The sequence below is a fragment of the Candoia aspera genome, chromosome 10 (genome assembly GCF_035149785.1).
Source record: "Candoia aspera isolate rCanAsp1 chromosome 10, rCanAsp1.hap2, whole genome shotgun sequence".
Lineage (NCBI taxonomy): Eukaryota > Metazoa > Chordata > Lepidosauria > Squamata > Boidae > Candoia > Candoia aspera.
This window is the reverse complement of record NC_086162.1, coordinates 6,379,831-6,397,382: the sequence shown is the minus strand read 5'-3', so window position 1 is coordinate 6,397,382 and position 17,552 is coordinate 6,379,831. Positions and strand designations below refer to the sequence as shown.

Genomic DNA, 17,552 nt, shown 5'->3' with positions numbered 1-17,552 from the left:
GAACTTTGACATATATCATTTTAGGGCTATGTCAACGGTACTGGACTTAAACAGATTGTAGCTAGATAGGGATTCACTTAGTAGAATTCTCCTTTATGCAAAAGAAGAACCTCCATGTGAAAAAACAGCAAGTCAGAGAGAAGGCATATGATCTTCTCACAAATATGAGCATTTTATATGCAGGAATGGCTGCCAACATTTTTTTCCCCCCTCCTATAACATTTATGCATGCAATACCATTCCCCTGAAGTCTGAAGGTTCTTGATCATGCTGGTTTTTGTTTTTGTTTTATTTTAACTTCAGGAAGACCACTGAGAGATCAAGCTTTTTTTTTTTCTTCAAGAGCAGCTTGCCCAGAGATGATTTCTTTTAAAGATTAGACCATAATTTGTATTCCAAGTAACCACTGCTCAGTGGAAGGCTTCTAATATAAATGCAGCTCAGTGAGCCACACAGTTGGAAAGGTGTGAGAAGTTGGTTGTTGGACTAGGATGGTGCCTTCAGTAGCACATGGGAACATGAGTTTTAAAAATTTAGGAGGAAGTTGTTCAGTAGCAGATTGCACTTTGTTTATATGCCTTCTACCTCCACGCAGTGTTCAAATAATAGATGAGATCTTTTGTGAAACTAACAACTAAACATGTAAGAGAGCTCTCCACTAGGAGGATACAAATGGACTTCAATCCATACACCTTCATGCACTCACACACATTCATGGAAATAATAGGATTGTACCTCCTGGGGCTGCAATGTAAAAATGCATTTTTGATGCTATTATGAAGGTATTCTAGAGAGCCAGTTTGGCGCAGTGGTTAAGGCACCAAGCTGGAAACTGGGAGGCCATAAGTTCCAGTCCTGCCTTAGGAACAAAGCCAGCTGGGTGACCTTGGGCCAGTCCCTCTCTCAGCCCTAGGAAGGAAGCAATGGCAAACCACTTCTGAAATCTTGCCAAGAAAGCTGCAGGGACTAGTCCAGGCAGGTGCCAAGAGTCGATAATGACTTGAAGGGACAAAAAAAAAAAAAGGGGGGGTTTTGTCAAAATCCATTGCAGTCATATGTTCTATGCGTGTTCCATGCCAGGACAAATTCTGTTTTGATAGGGACCTCACTTGTACATTTATATATGTGAAAGCCAGATGCACAGTCACCATGGGTCACTGGATACAGATGCACCGCTATCCAGGGAATGCCCCATAAGTGTGGTCTTGATTCTTCCTTGTACAGTCCATGAACCCATGACTGGGTTTTTCAGCAAAGACTATTCCGGTACTTGTACCAGCAAGAGATTAATCTGACAACTCTCAATCCCCATAGCTATTGTCTCGAGATGACAATGGATATGGGGACAAGTATTCTCAAATCAGTTCTGCCTCTTGGTTTTGACCTCTGAAGTTTTATTATCTAAAAGTGTGTATCTCTTGGATTCTTTTTCCAGGTGATATTCATTTTCAAAGCTTTCACCCCTTGCTTTCTGTCAGTCTTCTTGAATTGGACGTTCTCCACAGAGAGAATCGTAGAGTAGGAAATGACATTTAGGCTATTGAATGCAGCCCTCTGCTCAGGGCAGAAAGCCAGTTAAGGAACTTTGAGAAATGATTGTCTGTATAAAACTCATCATCCCTCAAGCAGCACTACCAATAGTCATTTGGAAAGTGATGGGATTTGTAGTCTGGTATGTCTTCAGAGTATATTACATGCACTTGCTCTTCATATTCTTTGGTTTCCCTATTCTCTTTGTCTGCATTTATTCACTTATTTAAATAATTTACATGGCCGCCCATCTCATAGCGATGACGAGGCAGTGCACAAGAGTTAAAACCAAAACAGTAAAATTAAACCAACAATTCAGTAACAAATGTCTGAGGTTGGACAATTTACCACAGGAAAAAAAGTAAAGTCAAAGTGGTCAACCAGCAGAGCTTACTTACCTGCCTGGCCCACGTACCTGGGGGACCAGCCAGGTCTTAAGTGTCTTGCAAAAGGCTACCTGGGTCAGGGCCATCTGGATCTCCAGAGGCATGCTGTCCCACCGAGCAGGCACTGCAATGGGAAAGACGCAACTTGTGGGTCAGGCAAGATGGCATTGCTTAATAGAAGCAACCTAGAGTATGCTCCCCCCACCCCGTTAGTTCTGGTGGGACAAGTGGAAACAATTGGAGACAGGTGGTCCTGCAGATAACCTGGCCCTATGCCAAATAGGGCTTTATAGGTAGTAACCAGCACCTTGAATCGCACCTGGAAGCTTCCTGGGAACGAGAATAGCACAGAGAACAGCAGTGTTACATGAGCATATCAGGGGATGCTGAAACTGCATTCTGGGACAGTGGCATCTCCCTTCACTCTTTTCTGCTAGTCATTTTCTGCCTATTCGACCAAACATCTTTTTTTCCTTTCATCTCCTCTCTCCATCTCCTTGTGCTTACTATTCCATTCCAGTCTCTAAGGCTTTCCCCAAAACGCAAATGGCACCAAATTACAATTTTTATGTATGTATGTATGTATGTATGTATGTATGTATGTATGTATGGGGACGTTGTGGCCCTGCGGGTTAAACCGCTGAGCTGCTGAGCTTGCTGATCGGAAGGTCGGCGGTTCAAATCCACGTGACGGGGTGAGCTCCCGTTGCTAGTCCCAGCTCCTGCCAACCTAGCAGTTCAAAAACATGCAAATGTGAGTAGATCAATAGGCACCGCTTCGGCGGGCAGGTAATGGCGTTCTGTTCAGTCATGCCAGCCACATGACCACGGAAGTGTCTACAGACAAACGCCGGCTCTTCGGCTTTGAAACGGAGATGAGCACCGCCCCCTAGAGTCGGACACGACTGGACTTAATGTCAAGGGAAACCTTTACCTTTACTATGTATGTATGTATGTAATAACTTTATTGCGGTCATTAACTGGCACAAGGGAATTGGTATTCAAATTTCCAAAATATCCAAACCTAAATAGACAATATCAGGATAATTAGGAAAAGTACATACAGACAAGGAATTTTGGCTAAAAGACAGTATTACATCAAAATATGTTAAGATTAATATTGGCAATCCAAGTAATATAAACTTTGAAGTAGCAATATAAAATACAAATGCAATGCAAATATATATGTGAATGTGTGAAAGGTCCCCTGTGCACGCACCGAGTCAGGTCTGACCCTTTGGACGGATGCTGCTTTCGCGACGTTTTCTTGGCAGACCATAGAGCGGGGTGGTTTGCCATTGCAAATACACATACATACATGTAAATAAAACAATAAAATTATCCAAAAGGGATTTAAGAATTATTTTTCAATGTTTATATTACCCGGATTGCTAATTTTAATCTCTTTTCTCCTTGCTGCATATATGTAGCTTGAGCAAACTCCTTAGCATATTTTGATTTAATGTTGTCTTTTAGCCAAAATTCCTTTTCTGTATGCACTTTTCCTAATTATCCTGATATTGTCAATTTAGTTTTGGATATTTTGGAAATTTTAATTCCAGTTCCCTTGTGTTGGTAGATGACCACAGTAAAGTTATTTATTTAAATTACTATTTTCGCGAATTTCAGCCTACCTTTTGCATTTGCTGTAATGAGTTAAGAGTAAGAATAACAATGGTTTTCCACTCTCATTCCCACCCTTAATTCTACCTACCCCAAAAAGGAGCATTAAAAATCCAGCTCTTCCCTGTCCAATGACATCATTGGACAACATGTTGTGGATTTCTGGAAGGTTGTGACTGACATCTCCCAACCACTCCAGTTTTGCTCATCCCTGCTGTGGCATCCAACCAGAACACACTTCTGGTGTGTAGATTTCAACTTCAAAAATTCTCTGCAGGGGATATTCTGGTTGGGAATTCCAGAAGCTGACATCCGTACTTCTGGAGTGTGCCATAATGTGATGGGCTGTGGGAATGATTTTGGGAGACAGGAGGAAGAGCTGCAGCCAACGGTCTGATAAATGAAATCTGAGTCCAAAAGAGGGATGGGGATGGAGAAAGTATCTCAGAAAGGACCCTCCCTAGTCCTCTGGAAAGTAAAGACAGGGGAGGGGAAAAGTGCTTTCAGACTTGCAAGATTGATGTCAGCCCTTTGAGGTAGTCCAGACAGAAAACCAAAATCATGAGTACTAATACTACCTTTTTTGTAAGGTTGCAGTAACAGCATCTTGCAAGTCTGAAAGCATTTCTTCCCTCCTTTCCTTTTACTTTCCGGAAAACTAGGGAGGGTCCCTTCTGAAGTGCTTCCCACACCCCCATTCCTTCTGTGAACTGTGATATCTCTTGACTGGCCACTGTCTAGGCTGTAGGTCTTCCTCCTATCTCCCAAGGTTATTAACACAGCCCATTACACATAATAGGAAGAACTACTCCATATGGTTCTGGCTAGCTAGTCTTTTGATCTGACAGAATACAAATCACTTTTCTATTGTTACTTGGCCTGTTTTCTTCTTAAATCTCATCTTCTCTGTTTTAGTCAAAATGTCTTACAGAAAGGCTGCCATAGTCTGCAAGAAATCCAGACTTAATTCATCTACCTCCTGTAGAATCTTTATGGTATTGTGTTAAGATCTGATTAGGTCTTCAGAAGAAAATTGCCGCCATTTTGTACAATGTGGGGACACTGTAAAACAGTCCAGCAGTTAAGCCTGTTTAGTAACCAGACCTAGTCCTCTGCATTCCATGCTTATTGTTCAAGTCATCGCTAAACGGATTTCATTTTATTCTTGCCAGAAGAAGAAGAAACAGATTCAAATTTCTTTCCCCATGGTATAAGGGTCAAAGATCAACAAGACACCACCCAAAGGGGCCACTTGATAGCATCCGCTTAAGGCTCAGGGCGTAATTCTGTGTGGATTAGCCTCACAGCAAGACAACGGGCTTCATGTGAAAAGCTTACTCTGGGGTCTCATGAGCTGAATCGCTACTGGTTCCAGTATGGAAGCTACTTGCTATCCCTAAGAAAGAATGTTCCAGAAAAAGAGCTCCTTTGAAAGAAAAACAGAACGTTTACTTCTGCAGGGATAATTTAACAGAAAGGATGAAGAATACTCCCCCAAAAGTAAAATATTGGTATAATGCAAAGAATTTCTATAAGAGGTCTTTAATACTGTATACTAATGCCTAAATCCTAAGCCTTTAAAGTCTAATTCTACACCAATATACATGTAAGTCTTACCTGGATGAGCTCAGCTGTGGAATTTTAGGAGAAGCAACGGTTGGATTCCTGCACGTGCCTCTTTTTCTGTGTGCTTCTGAGTTTGTGTGTATGTCTGCATAGGAATTATTTTTATCCTTTTATGAGTTTGATTCAAGTGTGTCATTAGGAAGATCAGCAGGCAGATAGAGCATGAGTAGAAGCCTTCTGGCAGGGTGTTTACCCCTTACAGCTTCAGAAGCATGTTTCTCTCCTAGAGACTTTTGTCTTATCTTAGGAAGCGTGTCGGAGCTCTAGGCCTCCTCGGAGACATGGTTTCTTCCAAGAAACAGCGACTTCTCAGCTCTGGCTAATGCAACCAAGATAGCTTATGAGTTATTCTTGTAATGTGCCTTACGTCTGATCTAAGCAGAAAACCCTGATGAATTGTCCTTTTCAAATATGTATCCTGACAATGACGCCACAAAGAACTGTTGGAATTGCCTTAGAGTTCAGTCCCAAGACTTGAGGGCAATTTTTGGATTCATTTTTCAATTTGTAAAGCCCTTGAGTGGCTTCAAGTATTTTTATTTATTTTAATGCCTGACTTTTATAATGTACTGTAGGTAAAGGTAAAGGTTTCCCTTGACATTAGGTCCAGTCGTGCCCGACTCTAGGGGGGTGGGTGCTCATCTCCGCCTCAAAGCCAAAGAGCCGGCGTCTGTCCGTAGACACTTCCGTGGTCATGTGGCCGGCATGACTACACGGAACGCTGTTACCTTCCCGCCGAAGCGGTACCTATTAATCTACTCACATTTACATGTTTTCGAACTGCTAGGTTGGCAGGAGCTGGGACTAGCAACGGGAGCTCACCCCGTCACGCGGATTCGAACTGCTGACCTGCCGATCGGCAAGCTCAGCAGCTCAGCGGTTTAACCCGCAGCGCCACCGCGTCCCCTTATAATGTACTGTAATCCTACATATATTACCCAGATATATAAGTCCAGTGAGGCTTACTCCTAAGGACACAGATGTAGGATTGAATTAGTATACTAGAGAGAAGCAAAATAAAAGCATCACCATCTCTGTAAACTACTTTCCCCCGTGTATAAAAATAGCTTTCATTAAATAAATTTCATTTTGACCATTTTGTTTTCCATTTAAATTTTATTACTAATCATTCCTTGAATTGATCAGTGCCTCATTGCCCAACTATATCTAGTTTTGTGGCTATTCTCTATAAACATTGTTGTCTAGGCATTTTTATTTGCAATCCAGAACATTTGGAGAATGTTAGGGAAAGCTTTTCTAAATGGAGCTCGATGCACAGGATCCAGAAGTAAGTGAAGTTGACCTTGCCTTAGAGCAACATATTTAGGCTGGTCCAGGTCTGCAAAAGCCAAAAAAGTCAAGTGCAACCCAGCAGCCATCTAGTGGGGTTTTCAGATTGTTGGTTGCCCACTTCCCAAAGATTACAAGATTTCTTTTGAAAAGTTTTAATTGTTTGACTGTTTTTTTATGACCGTTAGCCACCCAGAGTCACTCGTTTGAGATGGGCAGCTATATAAATTGAATGAATGAATGAATGAATGAATGAATGAATGAATGAATGAATGAATGAATGAATTTTAGGCAGAAAGTAAAAGTAGGAGGTTTTGGGGAGGACATGGAGGTTTAAATCCTTGAAGTCTCCATAAGTGTGGTTAATAGATGCATTTGGCTTCATGGACCATACGCTTTGTGAAATATCTCTTTCTCTTTCACACCAAAAGAGACCTTTCTATCATCCTGCAACTTGGTTGATAGAAACGGTAAAACAAGAAACTACACCTCCTTCAAAGCTGGTTCATTTTCTAGAGAAGGAACATTGCAAACAAAACTTCCATCCACACATGGACTTTCCTGTTTCTTCTTTTTCTCCCAACTCCACAGCTAGAATGTGTGATTCGTACCTCCGAGGGCCCACCGGTGTTGTCACATCTCCTAACTATCCTGTCCAGTACGATAACAATGCGTACTGTGTGTGGGTGATAACAGCGGTCAATCCAGCCAAGGTAGGTCTTCCGGATACATTATTCAGCAACTGAATGTTCACTCTTGGGTGAGTGGAATGGAATAAAAGGGTCCTCTTGCAAGAGATATAAATAATAATCCATCCTGGGGACAGAGGATCACCTTCCAAAACAATAGGTATTTGCAGGGAATTCTGTCAAGCAGGGTTTTCAATGTTATAAAAAGACAGACCAACAAGTTGATACATAGCTGGGATTTGGGAGGTGGAGTGGGGATTGCAGCAAAGAAAGAGAATGTAACTGTATAGTTATAGTTGACTATTGACAATCTGTTCAGTCTAGCAGCATTTATGCAGTGTCTTATTGGAGAACAGATATATAACAGTGTGCTTACTCAGATTTAGAAAGAAGATTCTGACCAGTTTAAGCAATAATGTAAAATTCTTCTCTTCCTGTTTTGATTCATTCTGCCAATCTCTAACTGAAATGCCCTTGCATAATCTGTCAGGTATCTGGGAATATCAGTTTTCATTTAGAGAAAATGACATGGTTCTAACGCTTTTGCCCATGGTTTAAAATCTTTGCATTAATTCATTATATAGTTTTAATTTTTTGTTGCTGGTAGAATTTGGTCTGATCATATCTTGATCAGACAGGTTGCAAACACTTCCATCACAACTGCTTGTTTCTTTGGAAGAGTCTAAAAAATGCACTGTGTTTCCCAGGCTCCTTTCTGTTTTTCACTCCTTAACGCACAGCCTCATTTCCAGTATAAATTTCTCTCTTTTCCCAGTAGGCAATATACAGAAGCAAAGCATTTAGAAGAGGTACAAGATTCATGGTATAGGACAGGGTCATACCCAGTTGTGGCCTGCTCATAACTGGGCCTCTTCATCTGCATCAACTTCACAACTATTTGGCAATAAATATCTTAAGGTGGCTGGCCTAGAGAAGAGTTTATGAAAAGGGATTCTTTATAAGGATGTAGCTAATGCCAGGTTGGTTGCCTTGGCATCCTGGAATCCTTAAGGTAAAGTCATAATAGGGTCTCTTGATAAAGGCATTTTCACCTCCCAGCTTCCAAAGCTTCTCTGTTCTCCTGCCTTGTCCTCCTCTTGCATAAACCTCCCTGTGTGACTCATTTGCCTCCCATGATCCATCACACTTTACTGTCCTCCTTTCTCCTTCCTCTTTTGAGTTAGAATACGTAATGGTATGTGTGAATGACCTCAGGGGACAGGAGGAAGAGCTATGATGCAGAAGGAATCCCAGTGCGCAGGTGCAGAAGGGGCATGGGAAATGTTTCAGAAGGGGCCCTCCCTAGTTTTCCGGAGAGTAAAAGGAAAGGAGGGGAGAAAGACATTCAGACTGGCAAGATTCTGTTGATTTAACCTCATATTAAAGATAGAACTAGCATCATTGTGCTGCTTTTTGTCTGGACTACTTCAAAGGGCGGCCGTTAATCTTGCAAGTGTGAACCTCTTCCTCCCCTCCTTTCCTTTTACTCTCCGGAAAACTAGGGAGGGTCTCATCTGAAACATTTCCCGTGCACCTTCTGCACCTGCGCACTGGGATTCCTTTGCATCATGGTTGTTTAGTCCATAGCTCTTCCTCCTGTCCCCTGAGGTCGTTCCCACACACGATAAACAAACAGCCCAGCTCAATGGCCTAATCCTTTCCTCCTCACCTTTTTGTGCTTGAGTGTAGTGGCTTTCAGAGCTGATCTGAGGTAAGATCAGGGGTGTTTACAGGGTAAGTCAAAAAAACCAAGATGGTGGCCATGGTGGTGTGATCAAAGCTCTGCCTGCTTTTTATGAGTGTCGCACTCCTGGCTGAGATTGATTCCCTATGCCACCCCCATCAGCTTCATCACCAGGTGAGAGAGATGATGTTATTCTAAGTGGTGGCAAACTTCAGCAGATGCTGCTACCTCCCCAAAGTCCACCCCCCCCCAACCAAGTATAGGCTGAAAATGCCGGCTTTGCCCACTCCATAACAATAAAAATATGGTCCCCAACCCCAAGAAAGTGAAGGGAAGAAGTGCAGAAAATAAAAGAAAGGGAACAACAAGCAAACACGTTACTGGGGATTCTGGAATTAAATGCTGTTCATGCCCTCCAAAGGTGAATCTTTTTCTCTTCTGGTCATAAAGTGGATGTCTCTCCCCGGAAGGGGCAGTTGTGCAACCCGCAGGGATAAAACATCCTCTCCATCTACTTCTGACACGTGGCAACTTAGTTGTGTAGAGGGAAAGTGTTCCTTCAGCAAAGGTGGAAGAAGAGAAGGAGCAAATATAGGAATTGCTTTGTTTGCTATTCTAACAACACCAGCTGCTGCCCTGAGGAAATTGTTCTTGGCTTGTTGCAAGTTTTCCACCTCCACCCCCTCAATTTTCTTGATCCTCATTTCTGTGAATTTGATGATTGCTCCAAACCGCCTTGATGCTTCTCCAAAAAGGTCAGCTACACCCACTTGGTAGCATCCTGCTTGTAGTTATTAGTGTGAAGAGCTGTTTCATGTCTGTAGTGTTTCCCAGCATTTAAATGGCTTGGGATGTTCCTTAAAGTCCTGTGGGCTTTTTTCCTTTCAGCCAGACAAGGCAGAGAAGAGACAGGGAAAGCAGGGAGGAGTGGAAAACAAATCAATTCCTTTAACATTTGACTGGTGTCCCCAGATTCTGCAGGGGTTGCAGAAATGTGTAGCTGAAAACCAAGGCTGAATAAAGAACACAGACGGTGCACTGAAATCACTCCTATCTGGGTAACGGGGTATCCTGATCTTTTCCATGGGTGGCTGATTCTGCCAGACAAAAATGCAACATGATAAAGATATAACTTCCTCCTATTTTCACATGTGCAAGCACAACAGATGTATTTATCACAAATTCTGTAGTAGTCTGGTTTTGCCGTTCATGCTATATCTTGGTTTGCTTCACTATACTTTATTGAATAGGCCAATGGATGGGTTCCCACTTAGCCATAAAGCATAACTTGCAAGCCACAGTGGCTAAATTTACTTGGTTTCTATGCAGAAACCTAGGTAGGTAGGTAGGTAGGTAGGTAGGTAGGTAGGTAGATAGATAGATAGATAGATAGATAGATAGAAATTTTATTCGACATTACAGTTAAAAAGATAAAAACTAATACAAACTAAAAAAAGAAAAGAAAAAATAGAAAAAAGAAAGAAAAGAAAAAAGAAAGAAAAAATAGAAAAGAAAGAAAAAATGAGAATGCAGTAAAGAAAAAGAAAAGAAATAAAGGAACAGCTTCCCCCTTCATCACAGCAAGTATAAAAGATTTTAATAACTTATCACCTTCTCTTAAAATACAACAAATGATCTCTTCTTCCCATATCCCATCTCTTATCTGTAAACAATCCCATAAAACCTCCTCATTTCAGTCCTGATGACAGCAAAAGTTACCAGAGATAACAAAATATTTATATTCCTTCCCTTTACTTCTAACAGTCTTGATCTTTAGTCCCTTCAAATAATGTCCTAGAACTTGATTTCTTTTCATTTTTTCTTTGTCCCTTCTCACAAAATCTTCAGAACTTTAACAAGTCTCTTTTGTGAATCCAGTATAGGAAAGTTATCCAGGTCACCCTTTTGGTTTGTTATTCGTATATCCCTTTTAATTGTTAAGGCATCAGCCAGTTTCATTTCTATATCCAGCAAAGCATGTTTTTCCCTGTCATTCTTGTAGCCTGTCAGTTTTAAATCCACTTCCAGATCAGCCTCAGTCTTGTCCAGTAAAACTTGTTCCTCTTCCATAACATCTTTTAAACACAGTCTATCTATAGAGACAGTCCCTCTTAATATTAACTTCTGGGTCCGTTGTTCACAAATATCCTTCAATATGTCCAATGTTAAAGTATTTTGCTCCATTCTGTATCAGTCAGTCAAATGTAAGTGTTCTTTAATTGTAATCTTTAGTTCGTTCTGGTTCCCTCTAGTGTCCAACCTTCAAAGTTCCATCCTGTCCTGTTTTTTTGTTTTGTTTTGTTTTTTGTTTAGAATTCAGAACAACAGCATTTTCCCATGGGAAGGATAGTTATGATTAATTTCAAAATCTTATTTCAAATCCATCTGGACCCTTACCCATTTATAACTTTCCAGAATCAACTTCTAATCACCTTTTTGCTCTTTATTTAAAAAAAAAAAATTAAGTCCTTAAACTTGTATTTAAAACTTCTTTCACTAGAGATTGAAGGAGACTCTAAAACAGCCTTCCTCCAACTTGATACTCTTGAGATATGTTTGACTTGTAGATCCCATAATCCCTAGTTTAGAGCTTCCAGATCTGGGTTCAGAAATCCAGGAAACCTCTACATGACAGCAAACAGGTAATCTTTGCTGCCATCTAGTGGTCATCCATATTTTTACAGCCCAGATTCAGTAACTCTAATCTACTTAGCAGAGTCTTCTGGAGAGCACCACGTTAAGAAAGCTGTTCTGCAGGATTTGGGTAGGTGGGAATATAGCCAGATACATAACCTCTACAAAATACACTCATATAAATGAAAGCTGATTGTCAATAAGTAGTCAACTAGCTGTAAGTAAAATTAATATCCAAATGTATTATCTTATACATTATAATATAGAGAGTTGGTTTGGTAGTCCAGGCAGTCGCCAGGAATCAGCACTGCCTTGAAAGTGTACTATAAATATACAAATAAATAAAAAATAATATTCAAATTAATATTTAGAAGCCTGCCACAGATTGATAGGCTGGTCCATTTAAAACCTTGTGGATAATTTCTTACTCCTGTGCAATTGGGTTCTGTGACTTTTAAAAACAAGCTTTTCATCATCCACTTGGCCAGGAGGTTTCTTGTAATATAAAGACTCATTAAATAATTTGCAACCTTTAACTAAAAATAAAAACAAAACTAGGGCAAAGAAGACAGCAGGGGAAGGAGGAAAGGGGGAAGAAATACATAAATAATTCTTAGACTCTCAAACCTTGTTATGGTCTGTGGTATTAAAGTCTAAGCAGCTATTTAATTAGGGTCAAACTTGTTAAAATGCAGTTTACTTGAATGGGTGTTTTAATTAATGAAGCAGTCACTTGACAACCCTTTGTTCTTTGTATTAATTGCATTATTTCATCATTGCATGGATTTTAATAATATTTTTAGCCCAGGTTGATACTTGGCAAAGGTGAATCCTCCAGATTACAGACATTTTAGGAGAAACAAAAATAGTTAAAGTATTGTGACAAAGGTTTACTTCAGCTATTAATCACACCAATTACATTCTGCTTTTTGGTCCCCTAGACCAATAAAGTATATTCATATCAGTAATAAAAACGTGGAGCCAGGGATTCGCTTTCTTTTCTTCTTCATCAGTGTCATGAAATTTTATTCAATATATCAGGGTTTTTATTTAATATGATCTTTAGCTATTTCTGTTAATGTAATGTAGAGATTTATATGTTTGTAACTTAATTCTAAGGCTGGCTTAAGTTCATCTTGGCATCCTTCCTTTCAAATTGTAAAAAAAGTACCACTGCCTATTCATTTTCCAGTTCAAACATTAGAGCGTGACTGTCACATTTCACCATGACTATGTAGATTAAAAGTGCATCTGCAAACAAACTTATTCAAATGTGGAAGGACAATTATGGCCATGAGTAATTGTCAGCTCCCTTTCCCACCCTCCTCTTCTCTTTCATACCATAAGAGAATGCTTTTAGGGTTCCTAAAGTGACATTTACTTACTTCCAAATTAGAAAATCTCTACTTCAATATAAAGCTAGAATCAGATCTATTGCTTAGTTAACACATTGATTTGTTAACCAAGTCAACATTTCTCTATGGCACCTTTAAGGAAGATAAATTAACACCAAGGTTAATTTGAAGTTTCAGTCACACACACACAACCATAACGATTGACTGAACGATGAACTATGAAACAGAGAAACAAGCAATGCATATTTTGGATTATGGCTGGGATTTAATTTAATGCAGCCCACAGCCTGATTTCAGAAACAGCCTGCAAGAGATAAACTTTGACAAGAGTGATCTGTTGAAGAACCTGCTACATGGGGAGCAGGTGGAAGTAGGAAAAAGGTTGTCGGAAAGAGGAGGAGTATCAAGAAGAGAGAAATGGCGTGTGAAAATCTAAGAAAATGCACTCAATTCTTGCTACCGCTTACCCACCATTTCAGCCTCATCCACTCATTGGCATGCAACCTCTCCACAGAAGACCTCACGGAAATGCAGAACTCAGCTTTTTAAATAAAACCAAAACTTGCCAATCCTGGATTATGCCATTTCCACCAGCATCATAATGGTTAAATAAGGGACTCTGGTTGCTCTTTCAGTTGGTTTGTATTAGGGCCTTGCAATAGGAAAAAGAGACCATTAAAATCTTCTTGCCCCAGCATAAGAACTGAATCAAAACATGAATAAGCATAAATGACCCTAACCCCTCCTCCTCCTTCTCATCTCCTCCCTTATTTAGTTTGGAGATTATTAATCAAATTATTTAAGGAGGATAAGATACAGTTATTTCCATGCACAGTTACAAAAAAATATAAGCCCTAGATCAGGCCACAGTTTGGTGTTACATCAAACTTCTGTTCACGTATCAGGCACACGGTAGCATCTTTATTTCAGCTCTGTATACTGTGCAGCTTCCGTTTTTATGAAATAGATGGACTGGGCCAAGCATAAGATAACTGAAGCTATTCTCATCAGAGTTCACCTTCATTTATCGATTTCCAGAGACTGAAATCTTCAGTGATCTTTGTTCACATTGTGCTTCTCTGGTAAAAGACGGATGATACAAAGCTTCAGATGGTACTCCATGGGCTGGATGGGACACCTTAGTGGGTCAGAAATTCTTAATCCTTAGTCTAAATCATCGTACATGTTGTCAGTTGTAATGAATGAGAACAATAGGATATTGATTCCATGCATAGCATGTGCATATATGATGGGAGGTTCAGTTAAGTTGATTCCATTATAAGCACTTACATAACACATTATCCCGCATGTTCAGTTTTAGAACAGTCTTATGCACTGAGTCATACCATCAGATGCAGTTTTCCCAAGGTCTATTCCATTATCGTCATGATTCAGGAGAGTTAGGAACCTGAGAATCTTCTAGCCTGGAAAAACTACCCTGTCACTATAAGATAATGCTGCCTGTTTGTGTTGCTTACACTGATTCTGCCTGAACAATTTAATAAACCAGCCTAACACTTTATGTCTTCGATAGGTAATCAAACTCAGTTTTGAAGAATTTGACTTGGAGAGAGGATATGATACCTTGACTGTGGGAGATGGAGGTCAGGTTGGAGACCAGAAAAGTGTGCTTTATGTGTAAGTAGAATTTCCTTCCTATATATCTGTTTGGGCTGCACTAGTGCACATACCTGGGATTCCCTACAGAGTTCTCACATTCACTTCTGAATGTGGAATTATTTTCTGAGATGGCCTAGCATTGTGAAGATACAGAGCACTGTTGGTATTTCCATTCTTTTAGAATCAGCATTTTTTCCCTAGGCTTTCACGCAGGTATTAAGTATGGCCAATCTGCCAATTTTGTTTTTTTTCCCTCCATTTCTCATTTACTAGTCCTTTGTTCAGGGGTGAACGATCTAGAGTCAGGATTGTAGATGACTCCTGAGCTGCTGCTTTGCAGACCTGCAGGCTGCCTCTGATCACGATTGCTGAAAATCAGTAACAGAGGCAGGAAACACGTACAATAAACTTTTCAAAAAGCCTCCCACCTGCCCCTCAAAAAAACAGAGGATTCCATCTTTATCTACTCACCCATTATGGTCCTTGGGTTTCCAAAAAATTATAAATTAAACCCCCCACCTTCTAATGGTTGCTCAGTGCATTTGTCCATTAAAAAAACATTATTTCTTCTAACATATGGATTTTGTACACATTTCTGCCTGATAGAAATAAGCTTTGCAAGCAGTTTAATGTTTGTAACCCACCAATAGATGCATTGGGGGAGGGGGACTTTTTTGTTTGCTTTGGATGAATTCTTTGTAAAAGAAAAATTCTGAAAAATGAAAATACCAAAGGGAAATCAGGTCCTGATATAGCTATTAATCAACTGCCAATTTTATAAATGTCTATCAAAATATAAGCCAAACAATAGCCTCCCTAATCCCAAAATCATAGTCAGGAAAAAGCTTGTTCCTTATGGCCCTCAGCTGCTTATTGCTTCAAGAAGGTAGAGAATTAGGAGCTGGATCCATGGCCCTGGGCTGTTTCCCCAAAACTGTTCTTGGAGATGTTGGAACTCTGCTGTAGATCCACTGTGGAACTCAGGAATTTGGTGATTGCAGGTTTAGCATCAGCTTTTATTCTCCCATATATTGAGCTCAATGGTTGCTGAATGCCCGTCATCTAGTGTGTTTTAGATGACTTTAAATGGTTGCCAGCTATCTACTTTGGTGGGAGGAAACAAGAGCTAGGAAATTGAGGCTGCCGGTGTTCGCTCCATAGCTTCTATGCAGCTGACAGAAAATGTGTTTATTTATTTAAAGATGGAAATTCTACATCTCCTTTCTTTTTCCCCATGGCACCAAAGATGTTACAAATGACTGCTATTAACTCTGGCAGCATACGTAGAAGATAACTCAAATTCCATAATGAAACCATTACTGTAAGTAAACACGACTTCCCCATGAGGAAGGCTGATGACAATAAGCTTCTTCTGCTAACCTACCCATGTGTTTTGACTGTGCACTGCACATGACGAAGGCTTTCCATTTGAAACATACTTCAACAGAACTGAGGATGATGATGATAGGGCTTTCATCACTGCTGTCCGTGGCCTTCTTGAGTCTTCTGTTCAGTGTCATCTCCCATTCTTAACTATGAATAAAACAGGTGACAGGCTTGAGCAGAATCCTGCTCCCAGCTCTGCAGAATTCTTCCGCAGATTCCCTTGTTTGTAATTCTGCAGGGCGTAAGAACTGTCTGCCTTTATTCCAAACTCCTCCTGCTGCCTATATCTATTCTCATATTCATTTCAGTATTTCGTCCCTGCTATCAATTCAGAATTTGGTGGATATGGACATTATGAGTGACTGTTAGCTCCCAGCCTATGGCAGATATTCCATGTGCATTATTCAGAATTTTATGGTTTGAAAAACATAAGCCATGTTTCAGTCTGAACATTGGATGTGTCTTCCGTAACACATCCTCTGGAAAAGCGCCGTTGGTGGGCCACACCTTAGCATCCCATTAGTATTATGTCCAAACAACACTTTATATGTTATGGTATAGTTGCAGGGAAAAAAATGGTTAATATATTTTTGTTTTCAAGTACTTTTCAGTTTAACTGTTGCTTGCAAAGTTGTGAGGAGTGTACTCATATAGGATTCTTATCTGAAACTCAGTTTAACTGCTATGTACCAGTTCTTGAACCAGGAAAATAATAATAATAATAATAATAATAATAATAATAATAATAATAATAATAATAATACCAGCATAATGTTGGCTACCCACCGTGGCAACCCCTGTTCTAGTACCTTTGTTGGCATGATGCTGGCAAATGACAACATCCTTGTTTACACTGCACAGGGCATGTTAAGAACAAAGAGTGGTCATTTTCCCCAGCTTCATTTCCCTTCCCTCCCAGCAAATGTCACCAGCCATCCTGCATTAGGTAGGGTGTCAAACAAGCAGGAGGCAATTAGCATGTTTCCAATACGTTTATTAACTTGGTCATAAGTAAGTTAGCAGATAACATTAGAACTGAGGGGCTGTGAATTATCTGCAAACATCTGCAGAGAAAGAAGCTTTTGTCTGTAACTCATAGCTGAGGCTGAAATACATCCTAGGAGAGCAGATCCATTGCAATCCAGTAGTCTAGAGCTGGAGATAAAATAGCCAATCCAGGGGTCATAAATTGGGGATCCATTTTCAGGGGAAGGAATAGGAAAAACCAGAAATAAGGGAACAGAGGTCCATAGTGAAAAGTTGTTTTCAAGAAGGGGAGATCTGGAGCACGCTCTTAAGGACCCAGAATTACAAAGGAGCTGTGCTGATCTCTGCTGCTCATCCCTCTTTTGCGCCAGCAGATATCTTTGCTATTTGAATCAGCAGCCACTTCTGTAGAGTTTGACTTACTACTCCCAGGTGGCTGACAACCAACTGCCTCCTGAACTACAGGCTGAGAGTCTACTAGGTTCTCAGCTTTGCCTTCAGAACTAGAGAAGCCCACTATTTCAACCATCATCCATCAGTCACTTAACATAGTCTAGGGATAACACTGTAGAGGAGGCAAGTATTGGCAAATGGCTAGACTTAGTGGGTTTAGGCATTTGTCAAAACTTGCTTTCATTCTGCACAACTCTCCTTCACAGATATATTCTCGAAGTTCCTTAAACCTGTGTTCAAAAAGAGCTAAAACTGGGTTTAGTGCAATTGCGGAAGAATTCAATTCAAT

The 17,552-nt window shown here is 40.3% G+C and overlaps 1 protein-coding gene across 2 annotated transcripts in view; it reads left to right on the top strand.

Moving 5' to 3' along the window:
- CSMD2 (CUB and Sushi multiple domains 2) overlaps positions 1 to 17,552 on the top strand; it is a 643,348-nt gene that overhangs the window by 364,083 nt on the left and 261,713 nt on the right. For both annotated transcript variants that reach the window (XM_063311620.1, XM_063311621.1), the window contains 2 exons: positions 7,047 to 7,168; positions 14,352 to 14,455. In XM_063311620.1, the coding sequence (XP_063167690.1) occupies positions 7,047 to 7,168; positions 14,352 to 14,455 (226 nt within the window). The remainder of the gene's footprint in view (positions 1 to 7,046; positions 7,169 to 14,351; positions 14,456 to 17,552) is intronic.